The sequence below is a fragment of the Phoxinus phoxinus genome (genome assembly GCF_949152265.1).
Source record: "Phoxinus phoxinus genome assembly, chromosome: 4".
Taxonomy (NCBI): domain Eukaryota; kingdom Metazoa; phylum Chordata; class Actinopteri; order Cypriniformes; family Leuciscidae; genus Phoxinus; species Phoxinus phoxinus.
The window spans coordinates 25,800,053-25,824,491 of NC_136879.1; the positions used below are offsets into that span (position 1 = coordinate 25,800,053).

The window sequence follows — 24,439 nt, forward strand, 5'->3', positions numbered from 1 at the left end:
ACTGCAACATTTGGGAAAGCAAGCGCAGAACATAGAAAGAAGAGCGAAGAGAAAAACAGCAAAAGCAACAAAAGAGTAAAATATGAGCAGAAAATGCAAGAAAGCACAAAGTAGTACACAGTAATAAAACCAAGGAAAACATACTTTTTAAGAAAGCATGACCATAAGTTTAAGTTTTGTGCAAAATAACTTTTAATGTGTTTAAAGTTTTTATTCATGCTTGAATTTCTTGATGCACGCTTATTATATTTTGATCCGTGACCACGTTGTTTGCTATTCTGATCATTTTGCTTCTTTTTTTCAGTTTATGCAATATATTTTTACATGTGTTTTTAAATTTTTGATTCACGCTTATTATTATTTTATACGTGACCGCTATATATTTGGCGGGAATTTGATCCCATATTTAAAGCCTTATGGACAATATAGGCTAGAGCCGGTCAGGGAGAGAACGAGAAGAGTCGTGTTGGCCGCAGTTGAGACATGTTCGCTGGGCTTTTCTCAAGACAATCCCACGTTCTGTAGTTTCACTTGCACGCCGTTAATTGATTTTAAGCTCAAAAAGACTTTAATGGTCTGAACGCCAAAGAAAACAGATGATGAAATTGATTATTATGATAGACTATCGAAAATTAAATATCATATTATGACCATTTGATTTGATTAAAATTCCATCAACCGCGTCTAATGGCACAGCACCTTGTTGCCATGAACATCTTTGATTGGCTATAAAATGTCACTTACATAAGAGCACGGTTACATTAATTCAATAGGCTACGTCAAGCAATGGCATTTCTTCTCTGATTAATAATAATTAATAATCTGCTAAATACCACAACACAGACAGAATTAGCCCGATAGTAACTAGTCAAGTCAAGCATATTGACAACGTCAGGTCAGGAACCAAGCACAACAGCATGAGAATCAATTTACCCAAGCAGTTAAAATATTTTATTACTCAGGTTAAAAAAAAGATAATCGTTTTAATTAGCTATAGTGTCCATACTGCATAAGCTTATAGTTATAGAACATAGAGATAGACACACATAACACAATTGCACTATTAAATATTCAACGTCCTACCGTTCAGAGAAACATGTTTTTGGATAATAAGAAATGTTCTTTGAATTCCTTTGGTCGTGTTGAAATGGTGGTGTCAGCCAATCCAATTTCCTTAGTAAATGAGAAAAGTTGTTTCGCTCGGCTTCTGGGCGAAACGAATCATTCTAGAAGTCAAAAGTCAGAAGAAATGAAACTGCGCTTCCACACGTTCATCACATAGACAGTATGTATGAGAGCGCGCGCACAACACAACGTGTGGACGCGCGTCACCTACAAAACACAGTGAGACAGAAGGATGTTCTTTTTCTTTAAAGGGGTAGGAGCTGAATAAAGTCATAATTCATGAGAATAAACTAAATCGATCGCTTTTTCGAAATGAAACCGACTTAAATCGTGTGAAGGCTACTGAAATTACAATATTAGGAATACTGTATGGCCAATAATATTAAAGAACATAAAGGCTAAAATTGCACTTTGGTGTTGAAATGTTTGTTTTGCAAGAAAACTTTCCTCTCAATAGCTCTGCCTTCTGCTTGTTCAACATACCAAAATAGGTCATCTATCATCAGCTATCATCATGCATTCTTGTTCTGCATTTTGCAAAACAAGAAGTAAATATTGTTCAGACTATTGAACAGCATTCCAGGTATTAATATAGCAATTAACAAATTCACGACATGAGACAAACTCTTATTTTCTGACATATATAAACCAACCATTATATAGATATGCGTTTAAAATACAACTATCATAATGCATTGAAATAAAATGGTACATTAACAATACAGTGAGTATATAAGCAATAATTGATTTAGTCTCTCTTGATCACAAGTCTTGTAATAGAGTATCCTAATCAACTTTCTCTGTGGAGGCATACAAATAGAGCAAGACTTAAATGGAGCTCACGTCTAAAATGCATAAAATAAACAAAAGTTAGCCCAGTGCTAATATTTTGCCTTTGTATTCCTGTAAATCACAAATGACTTTTTCACCAGGCTAAATGTTTTTGTTATGTTTACATTAGCAACTGAAAATCTGCACTTTCATTTTAATCCACAGCACAATTACTGGTGAATTTGGGATGAATGTGTCATCTTAATTATACTTTCTAATTTTAAACAGTATCAGTTGAGTCACTTGGTATAGAAGGTTTGGCATTCTAACCAGTAACCCTGCCTTAAACACAAGGGATTTAGTCTGTTTTTCACACCCAAAGCAAGGGCACCATAAAGACGATAGATTAAAACACATTACTAAGCAGAGTGATATGAACCAAACCCAGTATGACTCAAATAAATATTGCCAAGATGGAATGTACATCTGTATTAATAGTTCACTTCCCAATAAAATTCATGATAGTTAAATTTTAATATAAACTACTATTGTTTAATCTATACTCTATCTTATGACACGTGATGCATTCACAGAGTGTTAAATCACAATTTCATGCAAAAGGTGAAGCTCCAGTTTTACAGTGAAATATTTTTCCTTATTTTATGTGTATTTTACGAACATTAAAATCTACAGGTGTGAGAAATAATTTGCATGTGCCTGGGATATTCAACACCATAAACACAAAAAATGTTTCTTCCTGACATTCTTCCTGAGAGTGAGTGCACACTTCCAAAATCTTATGTAATCTAAAAAGGGTTGTGTTATTGTAGCTAAATTAAAACGGGTAGAATGAACCTATGCACTATAATCTATTCAATAGGGTGAATGTGCATTAAAGTTGTACCTAACGTCTATTGCAACTAAAGATACAAGAGCAACAAAGACATTAGTACAGTTTATTTACAAACTTAAAAGCAGAAAATAGTCATTTCAAAAACAGGAGAGAACTCCTCTCCTGTTTTTGAAAATGTAACTTAAGCCTCAATAATTAACTTAATTTTAAATCCTAAACTATTCAAATATAATATGCTCAGATATATTTGTTTCATTACAGTTTAGCCTAATCAACATATATTTGAGGTAAAGTATCAGTTTTTAGAACCACATTTTGACTTTGAACATCAACCAACTGGTTTTCTCTCTTAATTTTCCATTAATTGCATCTAGAATATTTTAAATACAATAGATTTAATTGAGGATTTTGATATACTGTAGGTAGCTTTAATAAAAATGACAGCACCAGACCTAGACAAATCATTTCAAGACCATTATCAGAAGGTTTCATCCAGGCCAATATTACTTGTTCTGCTTCAGTGGCCACTCAATATAAAAGATAAATAGTTTTAATTTAATTTTCTGGTTTCACAATAAGCTTAATCATCAAATTGAATTAGCCAAGGATCTCAAAACATTTCAGTTGAGGGGGATAGGTTTTTAAAACAATATGCTGTAAAAAGCTATAGTATGCGACATTCAGTTTAAGGGTGCAGTGCAGATTCATTTTGCATACTATATTTAGTCTAATGTATTAAGACTCGAGGTGGACAAATGGTTGATTTTCTACAGTAAGTTGAGTTAGAACAAAGATGACAAAATCAATTTTGAGGTCACAGGATAGGAACAAAGTGGCTAATGAGTAATTCAGGATCTCAGGATCTTCAAATAATTTACTTAAGGTTAATCTACATGTTAAATGTAGATTAAGAGGCCAACCAGTTGACAATTCTGGACAATTACAGTACATTTCTTAAAACATCTGCTCTGAGATCCTTAAAAGAATAGTTTTAGATTAGAAAAATACACCAAAAGAAGGTCATACAAGTTTAAAATGGCACGAGGCATGGTGAATGACTGGAAGTTCATTATTGGGTGAACAATTGACAGTGTATATGTCAGAAGTAGCAAATCTTAAGCTCCAGCGTAAAAAGACTGAATAGTCTGGGATAGAAGTTAGCTATCCATAAAATGGTGTATCGACCTGTTCACATCAAGATATATGGTAGTGAAGCTCTAGGCATTGTTTTTCAGAAACACCTTTTGTTATACTGGTTAAAACTCTCTTCACATCCTGATAGCAATCAATACTAGAAGAAGAAAAAAAATTACATAGATCTTCTGTGGAAGTCTACGGACCAAAAATTGTTCTTCCAATCATTGCATTAGGATAGGATGTCATGATTCCTGTCGACCAATGTATTTCCATACCTTCGCACAGACATTACTACATCATACATACATCAACGCGTTCCATGATTCCAATGCATTGAGGCGTCACCGAGCGTCGCAAACAAACAGCGGCCACTTTTATAGTTCCTCCTGCACCAAAACAACGAGCTCATGCTGCGTTCCAGAGGCGTCACTAGGCACTTTTTGCTTCAGCAGCCCCCCTAAACTTCTGCCTAGCCCCCCTAAAAATGTGTGATTCAGTGTAGGCTACACAAATTCGGGTTCGCTTCAGTCTCGTTATAATCAGATTCAGCGCGTTCTTCATCTTTTAATCCGCAGCGGCGCCGAGCACAGCGGACGTCAGAAACAGAGGACAGGGTGTGTCGTGTGTGTTCATCTGAGCCTCCATTGGTCTGTCACTGCTCGTCAATGGCAGAATATTTGAGATGACCAATCAAATCAAGTAGGCGGGCTTTATGTTCACATAAGCGGCTGAGCGCGAATTTAAGCAGAGCGACTGACGCTTCAGTTCACGGTCAAGTGCAAGATAAGATGTAAGTAGCTAAACTAAACATTTCATATTTAACTTTTTTTTTAGGTCATAAATGTTAAACGAATGACAAAAATAATCAGGCAAACTAATAAACTTTTGTCTAATTTCGCCATTTTGAACTGAAAATAGGCCTATGTAACGTGACTCATGTATGTAATAGGGTTTTCACCGACGTCACGTTGTGGGCGGTAACCCGGATGCGCGGCCATTATGAAGGCACTTGGATGCAAACAACAGCATTGCACCGTTTATGAACACATTGTTACACTAATAAACCACGGAAAAAAACAAACATGTGGAAGCTGCAAAGTCTTATAGAGAAGGACTTTGTTAGCAGGAAAGAGCGTGACATTTTGACGTTCAGAAAATTATTATGTTTGAAACCACCGCAGTCAAGAGCGCGGAAAAAAAGCTGTACATAACAGCCTCCTACAGTTCTGCCGCAGGCTCAAGACGTAGTCCAGCGTGGCGGCTGCACATTTCCATGTTGTAAAATTTAAATAAGGCATCTCTAGGCCTATTGCAAACGCAAACCCCTCTATCAACGCAACGTCATTGCCAAAGAGCTGCATGGACACACAAATCGGATCTGACCAGTTGCGATACACAGTGTGGACATCATTTTAGATCAGATTCCAACCGGATACAAAGATAATCGGATTTGGACTGACAGCGTGAATGTAGCCAATAGTGAACTACGTCAACATTTTAATCATAGTCAATGCTTCATTTACACGTGGCTGATGCTGTAAGGTTAAGAGGCTAAAAGCAGGTTTAAAACTTGCCCCATTGAAGTCAACAGGGTGCAAATTTTTAAAAGAGGATAACACCGTTTAGGCAACAGCGCTTTTTGTCGTTGTTCTCTGTATTGACAGCACTCCAAATTTACAAAAAAATGAGCTCAATGTTAAAATTGACAGGAGTTCTCCTTTAATGAAACTAGTTAATAGTAAGCATTAGACCCTAAACTAAAGTGTTACTAAAAAAAAAAAAAAAAACTCATTGGGGGCTAAAATGAAAATCCTAGAATCGCCCCTGCTGCGTTCACTTCATGCTATGACATAATTATCGTAATTAAGAGATGTCAACCTGAGACATTAGTTTTCGGAGCAGTTCACCAGAGACTGTCTTATTATTGAAATATGAGGGTCCGTGGCTCTACCATTGGAAAAAGTGTAATGGCTAAACTTGGAACACGTATCCCTTGATAACCAATCATTAACCTTAATGTCATTAAATTTGTGACAGTCATTGTTTACGAATACCACAGAAGTGAACAAGAAGTGCCGTAAACGGAACTAGCCTACCTGTTGCACAATTTTCTGTAACTTCTCTTTCATTTTGTAAAACCATTTTGCATTTACTCTGTGTGAAAAGTTCAATCCAAAACGAACGTTTAAGAGCAAAGATTAGCCTATGGGCTGTCGATTCATTAAATTACAAGCTTTTTCCTCACAAAAGCGTTTTATTCAGAGTAGTAAAGCATCTCCAACATTGACATCCATTGAAAGAAAAAGAAAAAAAAACTTTTTTCAGCTAAGGTTGCAGGCTTTGAGTGGCTTTGGGTTGTATTTCTATGGCAACACTATCAGCGGCTAAATTAATCTGCAGCTTTCAGGTGGTAAAAGTTCAGGTGGTAAAAGTAAAAAAGCTCTAAGTTGTTTACGTTCATTATTACTACTGTAATGTTATGTTCTTTGAGACATGAGGTAGTTAATGCCAGTTCTCATGATGCTTTGCAGACACTGCTGTGTGCGTTCAGTGTTTTGGACGAGGTGTGACTTTAGAGGCTCTGAAGGGAGGGTGGGATCTTATGTTTCAAAGCTAGCTTGCTGTTGCTATAGCCTCTCCAAAATTGTCTAGCCTACCTTTAAATTCACGCAAACAAGTAATTGTTCCTGGTTGGTTTAAAATGAGATGGTGACTCATACCTGTAAATTTCCAGTTGTCACATTCTATGAGGGTGTGAGCATATCGTTTGTACAGTACATACTGGCTTCATGACAATAGCCTTATTGGCAAAGTGTTTTTCTTCACTCATCCATTATTTAAATGAGAGACATTTGTGGAGCACGCTTATGCAGTGAAGCTCCAAGAACTAGGACTTTATCCTTTATCAGTATATAAACTCTAAGGGAAGAGAAAAACATCATGATGTCTTATGCTAGATGTCATTTGCCATTCTTATCAGTAAGAGCAAAGTAAATACAGCAATGCAGCCGTATACAGTGCAACAGAGATGAACCTTGGGTGCTGAGGAAAAGAACCATAAATCCACAGTCTAAAGGACAAATAAATGGGCAATGGATCACTTGTGGGCTACTCATCATCACACGACAATCAGAAATAAAGCATGAGAAAAAGCTATTTTTCAAAATATATCCTTGACTTAGTGTAGACGTCGCTGGTGTTGGAGAAAAGCATGAGTTCCAGACACAGGTGCTTTTCTCCAACAGTTGAAATTTACACTGGCTGACACTTTCTACCGAGGCTGCCAACTTGGGCCAAGTAGCAGCAGAGCTTTGAGAGAATATGAACTAACAAGACAAAACAAAACAAAATCTTTTCACAATATGGTGACAGTTGGTCTTGGCAGTGCTTGCTTAATGCTAAATATTCTGCTTGGAACGCATTCCAATGCAGTCAGGTCTGTGACGACGGTGGCCATGTTGTAATGCTGTTTGTTGTGCACATTTGACAAACCTATTTCTAGCATTTAAAAAAAAAAAAAGGCAAATTATTCAACTGTTACAGAGAGACTTGTATGTTCTGGGACGACCACTTTGTCAAACTTTTGTGTAACGTTCAAGCAAAACGTCAGATGATGAGCTATGACCATGAAATGCTGTCCTCAGTGAACTCTACCCAGATTTGAGCATTATCCTTTATTTCAGTTAAGAATAAGAATAAAGTCAAATGGAAGGGGAAAAAATGTATGAGATGTTATCAAAAATTATTATTCCTCTTCTCTTATAATAAAAATGATGTAGGCTATATACATACTTTCAGAGGTGGGTAGTAACGAAGTACATTTACTTCGTTACATTTACTTGAGTATTTTTTGGGAAAAATTGTACTTTTAAGAGTAGATTTAAATGTGGGTACTTTTTACTTTTACTCGAGTACATTTCTAATAAAAAAACGGTACTTTTACTTCGTTACGTTGAGCGATGTTCCTCTCGTTACTTTATTTTAATGCAATACGTGTTGTTAAATGCGTAGTTTATTCCAAGCGCGCTGTATCTTTTTTCTGGGCATGAGCGATGCTCAATTCACATATGAATCACTCTTTTGAGTCGATTCTGTTCAAAGACTTCATCAAACAAGTGGGCAGATCTGTCTAAATCGGTTCGCGAATCAGTTTGTATGATCTGTTCAGTTTCCTGCACGCACTGAATCGTCTGAAGCGCTTTCAATTCACACTCGACTCGGAGTCGTAACAGGAAGATTTAAGAACATCAAGAGCGTTGGATGAAGTGGCCGTGGACCTACAGTACAGTCAAGTGAACGCAAATCTGCAAATGCATAATTTTTGCCAGCGATGAAGATCTCTATTATCTTCGTATGCTGAGGACGATATATCCTGTGGAACGAATATCGTTCCACAGGACGATATTCGATTTAATTTCATTCAGGTAATACATTTTACAACCAAACAGATTATTACGATATGATAGCACTACTTCAAAGTATGACATTACCCGTTTTTTTTGGACATATACACTTTATACAATAAATAAGCTACCATTGTCCACATATGAAATGAACACCCGCCATCCCGCGGTAATGTGTGTGTATTGCGCAGTCGCGTGCGAACTCAACTTGAAAACGAATGCCTTTGCCTGCCTTAGACACTGTTGACCAGTTTAAACATGCTTGCAGAAATATACATTTGATTACATTTTGGAGAACAGACAGAAGAAGATCCGTCGATGTGCGTTTGATCGTCGTTTGTGTTCAGATGTTCAGTAGCAGTCAGCGCGAGCACATGTGAAGAGTTTTAACTCTTTCTTCTCTGTGTCAATGTTTCCCTTTACATGCCTTTAAATGCAAAACTCTGCAGATTCACTATATTTCGACATTGTCTAATAATCCAACTGTAGTTGTATAAGTTACTATTATACAAACCAAAGGACAGGCAATGATTTTCGGGCTACAGATGGCAGAAATAATGCTTGTCTCTTCTGTTTTTGTGGCAAAGATAGCCTATCTAATTATGATAATAATAGTCATTTAAATAAAAAATATCTAAATAATATCATGTTTTATATATATCATAGTATAGGCCTATGATCCGAAGTAACTAACTATAGCTACTTGAGTAGTTTTCTCATTGGATAATTTTCTCATTGGATACTAATTATGATAATAATAGTCATTTAAATAAAAAATATCTAAATAATATCATGTTTTATATATCATATATATCGGCCTATGATCCGAAGTAACTAGTAACTAACTACTTGAGTAGTTTTCTCATTGGATACTTTTTTACTCTTACTCAAGTAACTATTAAGATTGTTACTTTTACTTTTACTTTGAGTAAATATTTCTAGAAGTACTTGTACTTTTACTTGAGTACAGTTTTTGGATACTCTACCCACCTCTGCATACTTTACACCTACCTGAATTTTTTTTTTTTTAATAAATAATTTGGGGGTCTGTTGCTCTTATAGCCTATTGCTTTTTTGTATTGTCCTTGTATATAAAAAAAAAAATCAATTTTTTTTGTTTATCCTTCATTGCATAATCAACATGTCTAGAGTTGGATTATTTGGAGTTGGACAGCAGTTGAAAACGTTAAGCCTGCTTAATATTAGTAAATCTTTTCAAATACTCAACATTCCTCTCTTTAATCTTTGCAACTTTGAATTGCCATAATACCTTCCACTTATCCTCAGCATTTCAATCCGAAGTTCCGACTGACAAAACAATGAATCACAGATGTGTCGATGTCCTGCTGATAAAGCCAAAATAGTATTTGCAGGAGTAAATGGAACATTTTCATTTCTGCTATTCTCTGGACATTTATAATATATGTTAGTCAGATGAACATGACTGGAAGCTAAATAAGGCCATCTGAGTGTCTGGCGCCTTGTAGCAAGAAATACTTTCAGTCTGTACGGCCGGTGCTGGAGTGAGAATTTTCACGACAGTTTAATTCCCCCCAGTCTGAGGTCGGCAGGTCAACCTGTAATAGTGTTTATTTACCACACTTTAGCTCTTTATTGTATTACTGCTGGATTAAAATGAAATGAGCAGTTAGAACTGCTCACATGACTCTACATAATGATGGGTTTAGAGACAAAATTAAAGATTTTGAACACAGTGAACACTATTCAAGCTTGTGTAGTTGTAGTCTCCACTGGAGCAAGCCTAAGGAAAACAATGAAAAATGTCAATTTAAATACTATGAGGGCAAAGAACTGTATACAAATATATATTTAAAGACAAGCTCAGACCTTTTTTTTTTAAACACTCTGATTATGAGTCAGTTGTCCACACTCCTCTTATGTGAGTGACACCAAGTTTGATTAATAAGGTAAAGAATTACTTATGGATGTGCTATGGGTGATTTCTGAGTTTATGTAACTCGCATCACACCAGGAGACTCGGTTATGTTTTACTGAAGGTGTGGGCTGAGAGATTGTTCTCAGTTCTTCTAGCACTGCTTAAATCACATATGGCCTTGTATAATTATTAAACTGCAAAAGTCTGCAATTAAATAAAATAAGACGAGAGTAAAATATGCTTTGAGTGTTTTAAATGCTGGAAGTTTTACTGGTGCTGCTTCGATTTGATTTTGTGCCTTTTTTGTTTTTAGATAGGCTATCATTGTTATGTTTTTAATATTTGACGTTTGTCATATCAAAGTTTGCAATCACAATATTTGTCAAAAAATTGTTTGCTTGACTAAAGATTTTACATTTTTTAAGACAAAAAAGGTTTGGAAACAAACCTTTGCTAGTGACTATTTCACAATATTCTCACGCAAGCAAGACAGCAAGTAATTACACTGAGTGGTATCTCCTTATTTGATTATGAGAATAAAATTTAATTTTATGAAAGAATTATAGGAGGAAACTTCCTCAAGCAAACACTGACACTCAATTAACCAAATCAAATTAAACCAAAGCGCTCTCTGTGGACTGTATTTTTGTGATTCCCATTTCACAACATTCACACAGCCACAAAAGAATCTTTCAGGGGCATAATTCTCCATTTATTTTGTTCTGTCCTGTACTATAGTGTGTCAGAGTATAAGTGTTAAGCATGTTGTCTCAGCTGGGCTTGATTCTTAAAGAGAGCATGTAATGAAATAGCAATAATCAAGCTATCTAAAATAAACAAATAAATAAAACCACAAAGATCTCTTTATAAAGATGGCTAATGAAATTGACAAATGAACTATCCATGGGTCTTTTTCACTGATCAATAAGAAGATTATACTCTCCATCTGGGATCGCTCCAGGCAAGCATGCTGACCAAAGAGGCACCCCAAGCACCCAAAAAGACAAAGAGGAACTGTTTGTGTGTGTTTGAGGGAGAGAATTAACATCCTGTGTTGATGACGGAGCCTTTTGAAATGCTGGTAAATCATAATAATTGCTTGACATTTAACATGGGATGGAAGATAACATGATGTGACGTATACTGTTGCATGCCATACATGCTAAAAATATCATAATGCCTTTTAATAAAAAGAAATGCTTAGGAATGTAGTTACTGTTGGCCCTCATGATGGATAGAAGAGTGGGAAAGTAATTATTACATTGATTATATAAATAATTCTTTTTTAACTTTTACATAACTACTGATCCTTGTTACGTGATTTAATATTATTTATTTAAACTTCCATTAATTGTCTAAAAAAAATCTAAATGTGCCTATATGAGAACAGAAAATAGTATGTTTGCGAACTATTTGCAAACCATCCTAAGGAAGAATTCTGCATGTGCTTAATTGATGCAAAATCCAAGAATCTTCCAGCAACACGTCAGTGAGCCGATCTGACGAGTCTAGTTTGCCAGCAGAGATTTATGCATTCTTAATTCCCATTATTACCTCAGTATGGCACCATTATATACAACCCACTAATCACCAGAACTGACAGAAATGGACTTAAATGTAAATAACCTGAATATAAAATGACAATTCAGTCAGATTCTTTGAAAATATTCCTTTTAGTGATCATCCTGGCAACTGCTTTAATAACATTTAACTCAAAACCATAATTTTCTTTCATCAGTTTTTTATTCGCATAGAGAACATTTCTCAATCATTCTAACAATTTATTTGTAGATTTTTTGATCAGGGTTTAAGACTTTTTTAAGGTCAAATTAAGAAAATGAAGGAATAGGCTATATTAAAAAGGAAGACAAATAAATAATGTTTTTCTTTAAATGTAAATGTCTAAGGAGAAGCACAATGAGTTGAATTAGCCGTCAGAGTTTGAAAATACAACTTTATGAAACAGATATTCATTACTTTTTAATTCATTTTTACAAAAAAAAGAGAAAAAAGTATAGCTTCTACTCCCATGGGACTACCACTAGAACATAGGAAAAACTTTTACTGTACCTTCTGATCACTCTGCAAATGTTCTTCCTCAGTATTTTTGCCATGGTTTCCAGTGCAAATGACTAAAGATTCTTAAATCAAGAAGCATTTAATTTAGAGGAGTCTGAGAAATCTATCAAAATTAAGTGAACAAATATCTGCCAATGTTCTCAGAAAAATCAACTTAATTCGAAGTGAAGTTTATTGTTTATGCTTTAAGCATAATCTCAATTAATTTTGTTTAATTTTACATTTGTATCTCAAGTAAATGTATCTTGATTTAAAGATGTTTAGAGATTTTTACTGAAAACAGGAAAAAAATATTATATATTACTTTTTTGCAATGCATGCAACATTTAATGCCATGATTTTATGAATTTAAGACTCTCTACTAATTTGTCTAGGGGAAAATTAAGACTTTTTAAGACCTTTTCAGACGCGCAGAAACCCTGTTTAACGCATTGAACCCACTTCTTTTGCATGTCATTTCTGCCTTCAGGCGATGTCATTTGGCCTTTTCTGTAGTCTTGCTTTGAAAATCCAAGCACTGATTTTTCTGTTGATTTTCAAGAGGTTATTGTGGAGAATAACATGACAGATAAAAATGATTTGTGAAATTACTTCATTAACCACAATAATGAACAGTAAATAATCACAAGATGCCAGTTCTTTTGAAAATCAGGAGAGGAGAATAATCTCACCAGAAACCATAACGGCCCATTCACGATGTTTGCTCTTCATGCTCTAGTGCAGGGGTCACCAAACTCGGTCCTGGAGGGGCCGCTGTCCTGCAGAGTTTAGCTCCAATCCAATTAACGAAAAACACATCTACTGTATAACAGCTCAATCATGTTCCTGCATGGAGATTGGAGATCAACCTTTCTTCAACCTTGGTTATTAACCTGCTGCATTAATATATTGGGGATGGAAAACTCTGATGCTCAATGGGTTTGCCAATGTAGGCAGGAATTTCATTGCAACTCCAGATTGAGTTAAAGAAGAATCAAAGTAACTATCACAAGGACACACAACAGCCAATCTTCTTCTGCAAACTGCCACCTTCCTACAGCATGTGCAGAGAAACAGCTGTGTGGTTAAGTCATGCAGCACGTTGTTATAAGAAAAGACATTGGCAAACGAAGATAAAAAAATATTTTAGCATTTCTATACAAGAGTGCTGTTCCTTCAGAGATCTCCATAGATCTCCAAGCCATCTCAGGCTTGATTTCCAGGCTAGATAAGTCATGTGTCCTACTTACTTTCTAATGGATTGTTTGTGACCCAGCTAAAATGTTGAGTTAGGATTGGGAAGTAAGACGCAAATGTGTTCAGGTATAACCATTGTTTGGCAGGTCTGTTTGTTTACCATTTCCATGGCAACAGTGCCATGTGCTCAAAGAACTTGTCCTGAAAGGTAGGCTATATAAAAAAAGAAATGCAAAAAAAAAATAAGGATGCCATCCTTTTACAAATGTACTTCCTCGTCAAAGATTACTTAAGACTTTGTTGGGCAGTCTCTTTGACATGACAAAACACAGTAAAAATGGTTAGCAATCAGCATGTATTGACCAAACTGGTCTGTGTTGCATCTCAAATTACATTTACAATTTTAATTATGAGTCAACAATTGATCATTGAAATTCTCTCTACTTTAATTAGTATAAGGCATTAGGCAATAACTTTGAATCTTGACACATATTAGACTATATTATGTACCAAAATCTCCCATATGCACTATAACAAGTCATACTTGCAATTTATACAAAACCTCTATATTAGCCAGTCAGATCATTTTACCTTGCTTGCATGTTTAAAAGGGTTTACAAGCATACAAATGATTGCAAGATCTAAAAAAATGCAAAGAAAATGTGATCTAACAGGTCACATGCAAGTCAACTGTCCTGAAACTCTCACACGCTGACCCCAGGCTATAACACATGGACACAGTGATGCCAGTCTGAACCGCTCATTGTTGTGTGAGCTTTGCTATGTGTACATATACAGTCAAAGCAACAATTCTTCAGACACCAGATATCATTTTTTATATATTTTTTACTAATGGGTGCAGGACACTAGTTATTTTATGTAGCCTAAGTGAGGATTACAAAATAAAGTGAACTGTGAAGTGTTTTTTCTTTAACTGCTTTACACCAGACTGAACAAAATTAAGCAGTGCTTGGTAAATGCTTGACTATTATTTAATTGTGTACTAAAATTTAACAACAGCTGACCGTTTTTAGACAGTCTAACAGAAGGATGGCCAAAACCAGTGAAATATCAACTGATTTGATAACTCTGAGTTCTTGTCATATTTTATTACCATTTTCAAAACAAATAAACTGTGATGTGAGAAAAGTTGAAGGTGAATACATTTTGGTTTGACGGTAGCAGTGTGGTAGAATTGGTTTATACAAACACGACTCATTGACACCTTTTCATGTACAGTAGATCCTGGATGATACACTGCAGAATACAATGCATCATTTAATCTAGTGTGACAACGCCAAACAAACCTAACTACTTCCATTGAAAGTGTGATCAATTCATTAGGAAGTCATAAACATTAATTGGAGTTTGCTTAATGTAAAACTATTGCACTTGAACATTCACTACACATAATATTGCTGTTCCACACAGCTCCTCGAACCACTGGAGAAGATGCAACTGTCATTCAAATGTATTTATGATAATAAGCTTTGAAAGAGATAATCAAATGGCTGCGCACAGAGATCGGATTTTGTTGGCATGAAAACAAATATTTTAATAGGAGAAAGGTAGTTTCTTTCTTACAGCTGCTGAATCATATCCTCACATCAAAATCAAAGCACTTTGTAATTTAAGGAAATTAGACCTTTTAAATTTTAGTTCATGAGTTTGTGTGCCCATATAATCTCAGCATAAGTGGTAAACAGATTTGGTTTGCTGTCTGCTATAGAGCGGCTCAGAGAGGATTTACTTGAGCTCCGATTGCCCCCCTATTACATAGGCAAAATAAAGGATGCTGAAATAACTGACTACAGGAAGTGGTAAGAGGTTGTTTTAACCTTGGTATTAATTAGAAGATTAGATGAGAGTACTCGTCCCAAAATTACATGAAATAACTTCAAACAAGTTCCTCAAGCCTTTAAAGTGCACTTCAAATTATGAAGTGTATCAAAAGTGCAATTTATGCCTTTTAGAATGATGTAAAATCCATATTAAAATCACAATGCATATCATTCTCATTTTGTCCACAACCCAATTAAAACTTTCTGCTCCATTCAGCCATCCACTAAAACTCTGGACCTTACACATTGGCACATATTGGGCATTTGCCATCTATATAAAAGCTCTGTTCTCTCTCCCTGCTGGCAAGTTACCAGGGATGAGATGAGAACTGAATTGAGCAATGGTGCATATGCAAATAAACCCCAAACATCAAGTCAATACACCAGTTATCAATTTGCCGGAACTGCCAACTATAATGATCTTGCATTAGCATGACCAATGAAGCCATTAAGCCAATGTTAACAATAACCACTTTTGATTCATGAATGACGAGTGTGACAGGGCTGCTCAAAAATGGTTTGAGAATCAGTTGGCTTAAGTCACTACCTGATTAAATGGTAAAATGAACGTTAGCATTTCTCTCTGAAGAGACGCCTCTGTTTTGGCCTAATGAAAGGGAAAATTATAAACAAACACAAAGATGGCTGTTGTGGCCTCAATGTCTGAATTCACCTCTCACTGATGCAGTAATGAATAGATGTTCAGTGATCAGGCAAAATATGACAGCAGTAACTAAAGTAATGGTACATGAAGGTAACAAAGTGGTAGACTGCAAATTCAATTGCCCATACAATATCTATCAACCCTAATTACCGGTATTACATATCAGCAGCAACAACGTTTTTAGGATTGTTTACCCTCTGCAAATAAAATTAACTATAAAATCATAAAAAAGGATTGCTTAGCATACTCTCCTATGTTTGCAAGCCTTCCTCCACTTTCTGAAGTTGTGATTACTTGTCTTCGTGTCCAATTTTTTAACTAGAAAATAATATTAGCTACGATAATTCCAATAGCATGTGAAGGCAGCATTAGGCCTACAACTCCTCGTGTAAACAGAGAAGTTGCCTTTGTTATCAATCGAACAAAGTTCACGCTGGACTCACCACAGGAATCAATATAAAGCATAGGCTATTGCCTAGGAAGTGCACGCAACACCCAACAAAGACCTACAAATATTGGCTAAGAAAAAAAGGGTATATTTTAGTCCACTGGTGGACCATCAAATAAAAAAAAGTGTAGGCCTATATCCTTATTTTGTAATGAGTGTTTTGTAGTAGCCATGTGTTGAACCTAATAAAATGTTTCTTCATCGCTGGAGTTTGCAGGTTTTGTTTCGATGGATTGTCGGTAGCCTACAATAAATATCCAAGAGCTCGTTTTGTTCTCGGTGATAAAGTTTGCAGTTTGTGTGGAGCGAGAAAAGTTTCAAACGATGCAGACAGTAGGCTACGAGCACGAGTTGAGCTATCCAAATGATTCAGCTTGGATTGCGAACCGATTCAAGCCATTATAAAGTAGACCATTTAATTGAAAACGATTCAAAAGAGTTGTTATTCATTCGTGGATTGGGCATCGATATTGTTAGTTCTAACAGCCGAAAGAAAATACTGGACACACGACATGTTTGCTTTAAAATGTGAGCTTCTCATGTCCGTATACGGTAAAATCACTCATCATTAGACAAGGATATGTCAGTAAGAATATGGAGGATAGGCCTGCTATGGCTCGTGGCATGATACGAGTCACGTTTTATTCGATATAGGCTTAGCTTAGGTAAATTTAACTGGCTCACCTCAAGAAAATCCACGGTGCCCCGAAAGGATTGTGATATGAGATGAGAGAAAAATATATTTCTATCCTTTTGCGTCCTCTAGTAGGCTAAGTGTTCCCCGAGAATATTTTTTTTAAATGCTTTTTGGGGGCCTAAAAATGCAAACTTTTGAAAACATAGGCTATTAGCAAAGGAAACGCGTACGTGCTGCCTACTGGCCTGGCAGCGTTTTTAATCATTTTCGCGGATCCGTTTTTATGACGTAACTGTTCAAAGAAATGTTATCTGTATATTTTGTGCTCTGTAAAAATCAACATAGCCTATAATGTTTATTTTTTTCTAGTGTTAAGATAATCAAATATCTAGCCTGGCCCTTGTTCTCGCAACAAAACCATATGGAAATTTGTTGCTCAGGTATGGGCTTTATGCGTTAAACGTTATGGGACGCCAAAGTGTAGCATATTCTGTGAAAGTGCCAAATATAACATTTTGTAGCTCGACATCGAATAGCCCATGTTTTAGTCAGACTCAGACCTGCACTGCCATCTAATGTTAAAGAGTAGAAATAACAGTTGCTTGACTGTCAATGACATTTTATGACACCAGCATCATTAGCTAGTAAATTCCCAAGATATATATCTTTAGACCTGTTACAGGCAATAAGGAAATAGCCTATTTATCTCGTGTTGCCTATGTGCAAAACAGTTAACTATCTCGATATGTTTTTTGTCCTCAGGGCTTGTTAATTTGACTAGCCTCTCGTCTCATATCTGAATATATTTAAATCATGCTAATAGTGGAAGTAGTGACTGCATATTATGGGACTCCACTCCAAGAGTAAACATGCTCTCTTGTTCCCTCTGGGTAGCAGCAGATCAGCGGTGAGGCTGTTGCTATAGAAACGCAGGCAGCACAGGTTGTCGTCGGCTGTTCGGTGGAAAGGTGTTGAAGGCGCTGACTCGTATGTGAGGAAAGTAAGCTGGCGGATCTGAAGACCGGCGATTAAGAGAGAAATAATAAGGGAATTGATCAGAAGAAAGGACATGTCGGAGCGAGTAGCCTCTTGTGGGAACCTGTATGACACGAACACCCTTCTGCTTCGGTATTGCAACGGTAAGTTTGGCAGCGACTTGACTGAGCATTCATAAGGAATGCGCGAGAGAGCCACGCACCAGATCGTTTGTTTTCGTTTACATTTCAGACGTCTTGTCTTTGATATCAATCAGTTTTATATCAACATTTCAGCAGTGTAATGTTATTGTCATGCCAATGCGTCACTGTCTGCGAAGGGCACAACAAAAGAAGCTGTCTCAGGGTTATGTGATGAATATTATTTGTTTAAATTACTGACCAGTTTTATAGCCCGTATACATGCAAATTTAATTCTCCCGTAAAATATTTTCTTATCGTATATGTACGATTTGGATCAGGTTCATGGTACAAGGGATGGACATCTACCCAGATTCAGGCTCTTGAAAGATATTTGAGATATACAATCCGAGCTGTACATGTGTTGTTTACATTTTTAGTCATTTTCTCAAGCTTTTGATATGCTTGAAGCCTCTCATCCTCAGCAAACCTGATTCAGCTTGGTTCACTTGTGCTTTGTTGTTTGTTTTCAGCTAAGGTTTTAGTGAAATAATGTACTAAGTTGCTTGTTTATTGTGAGCCATCTAGTGAATAACATTAACCTATTAAGATGGATTTACCAGGGCTATCCCTATGATAACAATACATCATAAACATTATGTCTGTTTTGAGCATTATCATGACTATTAATACAATGATGTAATCATTAACAAACATTAGCCAAAATATATTTTATCTGCAAAGCGATGGTTCTCAACTAGTTTTTCTGTAGGACCCATATTTTGAATTATGTAAAGTGGTGACCCAGCAGAGCACCAGATTTGATTATCATACAGAATTTTACCATGACGCATAGGCAAAATTGACACACATGACACGCGTCTGACAATTTTGCATACTGTGAACAACAGCAGAAATGTGATTTACCCTTATAAAACACTAGGCTAAATATTGCATTATCCACTTTACCAACTGATGAATGTGCGTCAAAATACCATAAAGTTTGTTGAACACGTGTCCTTTGACCTCAACGACAAAAAATATGGATAAGATATTTCTCCTGGCTATTAAGGATTGATTCTGCTGTCTTAGCTGAATGATTACATGTTTAGTTGCAATTTATTATTTCCATTTCCGTTATTTCCGTTTTTCCCAGAGGGGGGGGTATATGGGATTGGCTGTCTCTAGCGGCCAGTCGATTAATTGTCGTTTAAGTCATTTCCGTGTTGGATTCAAGAGAGAGACCGGATGGTTGGCTTGGCCAAAACACACTTACAGTATAGCCAATCAAAAGCATGGGGCGTATGAACTCATTAAGGGGGAGGTGCCTGTGCCAGTGTGTTTAGGCTTGTTCGACTCGAACCGGCGCTGCATAGACCGATCGGTGTATAGCCTATGACATCAAAGTACCGCGAGAGCTATTAGAGAGCAGATTACTTTGATTTCATTAACCGATCGGTCTGTGCAGCGCCGGTTCAAGTCGAACAAGCCTATTGTGAATCTGGGGGCGGGGCTATCAAATATGGGGTGTGATCCGTTTCGGTTGGGGTGTGTTTGTTTTTGGTGATTTCAAATATCAACAGCTTTTTTCAGAAATCGCTTACTGCACCTTTAAGATCAAACACATAAAATGATTGTATTGTATTTATCTTTATATATACATTATTTATTAATATTTTTATTTAATAAAAAAATGATGAAATAAAAAAAATTAAAGCACAATTAAAATGCTAGGGTAAAATGAACTGTTTAATATTAATTGAAGGTCTTGTTTGAGAATTCGATATTATCACTATGTCTTCTTCATAACAACCATTGTGCACAGCTTGTTGCTCTTGTCACTTAGAAATGTCTGTTTCATCAGTTCTTGTGAATTACAGGTTCTCTCAAGGATAGGTATCAGTGTACATTGTGGTCATTGTTTGGGTTTTCCAGTAGGTCAGTTTCCGCGACAGATGGTTTGGTTGAACGACAGATGGATGGGTAGACAGTATATGTCATGATGAGGCTGGGTCAGAGAGGGTGTCTATCCATGTTGTACAGTTGGATGGTTTAGACTTATTTTAAATGTTGTACATGAAGATCTTAAGGTCAGACTATGATATTAACAAGTTGAATGCATTTGATGTGAATCGTATTGATGAGCATGCGCCCCAGGGGTATGAAACAACAAGTCATAAAGTGTCAAACTGACGTACACTTCAGTGTGCTATTAACGGAGAGGCTGGTCAGTGCACTTCCTGATAGTGCCTGGCTAACAGGTCTGGAGCCGAGCCAAACCTCCCTCTCTGCCAACAGCACATCCAGCAGTTTTCTACCGCATAGGAGACAGGGAACAGCGTCCTGTTACAAACATCACCCTTCTCCTCTAGTACACACAGCACTGAGGGTGGGGGAGGGTGAGGAAGGAAGGTCCAGACACGGGATCAGCCATCCCAGCAAGCCAAGGGGAAGGTGGGAGAACGAGTCTTTGGCCAGGCAGGCGTTTGGCACCTTTAGGAAACCCCTAGAGAGCTGCAGCGGATCAGGCTGTCTGAGCGGGTGACTGACAGGCGGACATAGTACTGACTGGAATGGCAGGTAGGAGGGAAATACAAGCAGTGCGGGATGATGAATATTTCAGTGCGCTTGGTTACTGAGCATCCGGTTTCCTCCAGACTGCTTTTGTCTTTCAGCATCACTATAGCTCCATCCTGCTTTCTTCTCACCTTCCACTTTTGCCTCCTATTTTCTTTCACTTTTATTATTTCAGTTGACATGCTCACCACCTGCTGATGCCACTTTATGGATGGGATCTCCATGTGTTAGCGGGTGCAGGCACTAACAGAGGGTTATTATGCACACTTAGCATGCAGCCGTTGCATTGCCTTTGAGATTGAAACCGAGACGGAGACACTGTTATATGTGCAATATGAAATTGAGGAGCTACATTTGGAAAAATTTAAATGGGACAGGAATTTTCCTTCTGGTTTTGATTATTGTGTGATTTTTGTTATTTTGTGTATAAGTTGTATATTTAAATGCAATATATACCCAATCGCCGACACTTTGAATCAGAATTTGAAACTTGCTCAATTGTCTACTCATGCTTTCAACTTTTTAATAATTTGTTAATTATTGATGTAATCTCTCTTTTTAATCACAGATGTTTTCATGTTGAAAGTTTTCCAACACGTAAAAATGCAACAAAAATGATTAGTGCAAACTGCAAACAAATGACTAAGCTTTTCTTAGAACTACCATCACTTTTTTTTTCAATAACCAACAGGACATTTTAGTCAATGTATGAAGTGACAGGTGTGCTAGAAAGGTAACCACACATGTACAAATACTTTTTATCTTTAATATTTGCATTGTTTTATCATTTCAAATGTTTAGCTGAAAAAATGTTGTGCTATAATTCATTAAAGTAAATGCTATTTGTTTTTATATTCCGTTATGCAAAGATGTACAGTTTTGAAGTGTCCAACGAGTGTGTAAATTAAAATGAACTTTCCATATGTCAAATGTGCCGTCGATCCCTCAGCAGCGTCAGTAAAAAATAGTCAAAATTTACCTTTAATTTAATTTGCTGAAACGGTAATATAACACTATATATATAAATGTATATAAGAAATTAAAAAAATTAAATATGACCAACTTTACTAGATTTGTGATGTTGATTGTTGATGTTTCACAGTCTGTGAAAAGGGTCCATCGTTTAAAAAGTCTTAAAGCATCAGTTCTCGCATAGCCCACTAGGCGGCCTCAGCTAAAGTGGAAAGCAGGATGACTTAAAATTATTTAATATATTATTATTATTAATCAAATTTATATTATTAATATGTAAACTGAAGTCATATTTTTTTTTTTCACAAATCACAATTTTTTTTATTTTCTTTACATAGTTCTTGAAATGTCTAGAATCACAAAATTAATTTTTAGCAATCCCAGTTTCTGTTAATACAAATTTGTAAAACAAGCAGCGTTATCATAATTGCATCAGAAATACCAGAGGTAATATCTTCCCTTATATTGGGGGGCCTTTGATTGTATATTGGATTAACGGGAGACTTGGAATGAGAACCACTGATTTAAAGGGATAGTTCACTCAAAAATGAAAATTCTCTCATCATTTACTCATTCTCATGCTGTCCTAAACCTATGTATGACTTTCTTCTTTGGAGCACAAAAAAATATCTTCTTTTGTTTCCCACAGAAGAAAGTTTAACAGGTTTTGACCAATTGAACTACAAATTCCAATCAGTACAAATTCGAATGCCATAACTATCTGCTTGTGTCTTTCAGATGACAACGTATCAGCTGGGAGTGGGATGGAGACGGATGACCGTCTCTCTCACCTGGAGCAGAGGGTGCAGCTGCAGGAGGACGAGATTCAGCTGCTGAAGGCGGCGCTGGCGGATGCTTTGAGAAGGCTGGGCTGCTGTGAGGAGATCACACACACCAGCAGCAAGAAGCATGGACCTACTAAAGGTCAGAGCTTCATCGTGGCCCTCTGCTTATTATCATTACGTGTTTAGAGCCTGGAAAACTTGACAATTGGAAGATATAATCTGATAATCTGCGTGTAACCTTTGCTAAGGGTGCATTCTGAGATGTAACCTTTGTGTTAGCATTCAAGGTTCTTAACTGTTATAGGATATTTCAAGCAGGGATGTATTGTAATTCATTATATAGTGGTGACATAAATAGTTTCATGTGGGAGGTGAATATTTGCATGTAATCTCGCTGTGTTCCTCTGTTTCTTCCTTCCTGATTTAGTTCGTCAGATACTGCAAGCTCTGCCATCCAAGCCTTTGACAAATGGGTATGTGCAAACAAAGCGCTTGAGTGGCTACCCTTCCTCTCCCTCCTCTCCGAAAAAGGAGGTACTGATGTCTATCAAAAGGTAAGCAAGATATATATCATTTTTATTGCATATTATCTCTACACATTTTCAAATGCCATTTTATTGAAAGACATGCTGGTATCACACATTAAAGTAGTACATAGTGGAAATATTTGCGGTCCGTGTATTTTTTGATAATTTAATTTCCTGTTTGGAATGGAATAACGAGAAATGAAAACCAGCTCGTTTATTTGTTTTTTTGTTAAGTTAAAAAAAATAGATTTTGGCTCGATTTTTAATTTTTCGTTTGTGGTTTACAAATCAGTTTATGGGTTCGATATTTCATTTGCACACATGGGCGGCACTGAAACGCCGCTTTCATCTGATTGGTCAAACCACTTCTCCTGTCAGGCAGAATAAGAGTCAGTACGAGGTGCGGCACTAACATTATTGCACTTTAATAAAATAATGTCTGAAACCAGCACTCACTGTTATACGCACAATATTTGAAGCAGAAATATGTTGCTGGTCACGTAATTCGCGCTGCTGTGACTTGCAAGCGACCCCTTTTAATAGCATGATGTATTTCCCATTGATAAGTACAGTGAAAATAGTTCCGTCTCTTTGGATAAAAGGGAAGTGGAAATAAAAATCAATAATAGGCTGAACTAGGCTACCATGATATGTCCGTAACATTTACCACTCTCGTCTTTTATTTACATCAAAAGGCAGGTTGGCGTGTGTGACACATGTAGCCTATAAATAATTTAGAAAATTTAATAGAAATAAAGTTTATATTTATGAATGTAAGCATGTGTAGCCTACTCAGTTCACATGAAAAGAAAGAGACAGAAAAGAGAGAAGCTAGAATCAGTGAATGTTAATACTGTCAAAATTAGCAGGGTTTGGGATTAATTCATTTCAAATCATGTCGGTTGAAGAGCGCAGCATACCTTTAAAAGTGAAGGCGGAGCGGTTTGACCAATCAGATGAAAGGGGCGTTTCAGCTCCGCCCACGTGTGCAAATGAAATATCGAACCCATAAACCGGTTTGTAAACCACAAAGGAAAAATGAAACATTGAGCCAAAATCGAATTGTTCGCTTTTTTAAACTAAAAAAATAAATAAATAAATAAACGAGCTGGTTTTCATTTCTCGTTATTCCATTCCAAACAGGAAATGAAATTATCAAAAAGTACACAGATCATTTGCATTTATTCTACACCAAGTCATTTGTTGCACAACAACATCAGTGCAGTATTACTTCTCCACCTCAAGATGGCGGAATTGAGTAATAAACCATTTGGAACATTTAGCCTAAAAGATCCCTATATAATTAAGTACCTGAAAACTTTTACAGAAGAGAGCTTCTTATGATTTATTAATAGTCAATATAAAAATTCATAATTAATATGAATCATTTGTATTCATGTGGACTTGAGAAAACGCTTGTTGTCCCACCATA

The 24,439-nt window shown here is 36.4% G+C and overlaps 2 protein-coding genes across 9 annotated transcripts in view; one reads left to right on the plus strand and one right to left on the minus strand.

Moving 5' to 3' along the window:
• Positions 1-17,284, minus strand: part of gipr (gastric inhibitory polypeptide receptor) — a 45,227-nt gene extending 27,943 nt beyond the window's left edge. For 3 of the 4 annotated variants that reach the window (XM_079609254.1, XM_079609252.1, XM_079609255.1), the window contains exon 1: positions 1,084-1,289. The gene's annotated coding sequence lies outside the window, so the exon portion shown is untranslated. Of the gene's footprint in view, positions 1-1,083; positions 1,290-17,078 lie in introns of those variants that run through there. The other variant, XM_079609253.1, reaches the window with a different exon arrangement.
• The window catches only part of eml2 (EMAP like 2), a 33,246-nt gene continuing 13,439 nt past the window's right edge, over positions 4,633-24,439 (plus strand). The window contains exons 1-4 of one of the 5 annotated variants that reach the window (XM_079609245.1): positions 4,633-4,676; positions 17,926-18,170; positions 22,434-22,619; positions 22,908-23,034. In XM_079609245.1, the coding sequence (XP_079465371.1) occupies positions 18,101-18,170; positions 22,434-22,619; positions 22,908-23,034 (383 nt within the window). In that variant the 5' untranslated portion in view covers positions 4,633-4,676; positions 17,926-18,100. Of the gene's footprint in view, positions 4,677-16,707; positions 16,923-16,943; positions 17,060-17,925; positions 18,171-20,704; positions 20,727-22,433; positions 22,620-22,907; positions 23,035-24,439 lie in introns of those variants that run through there. The other 4 variants (XM_079609244.1, XM_079609246.1, XM_079609247.1 and 1 more) reach the window with 4 other exon arrangements.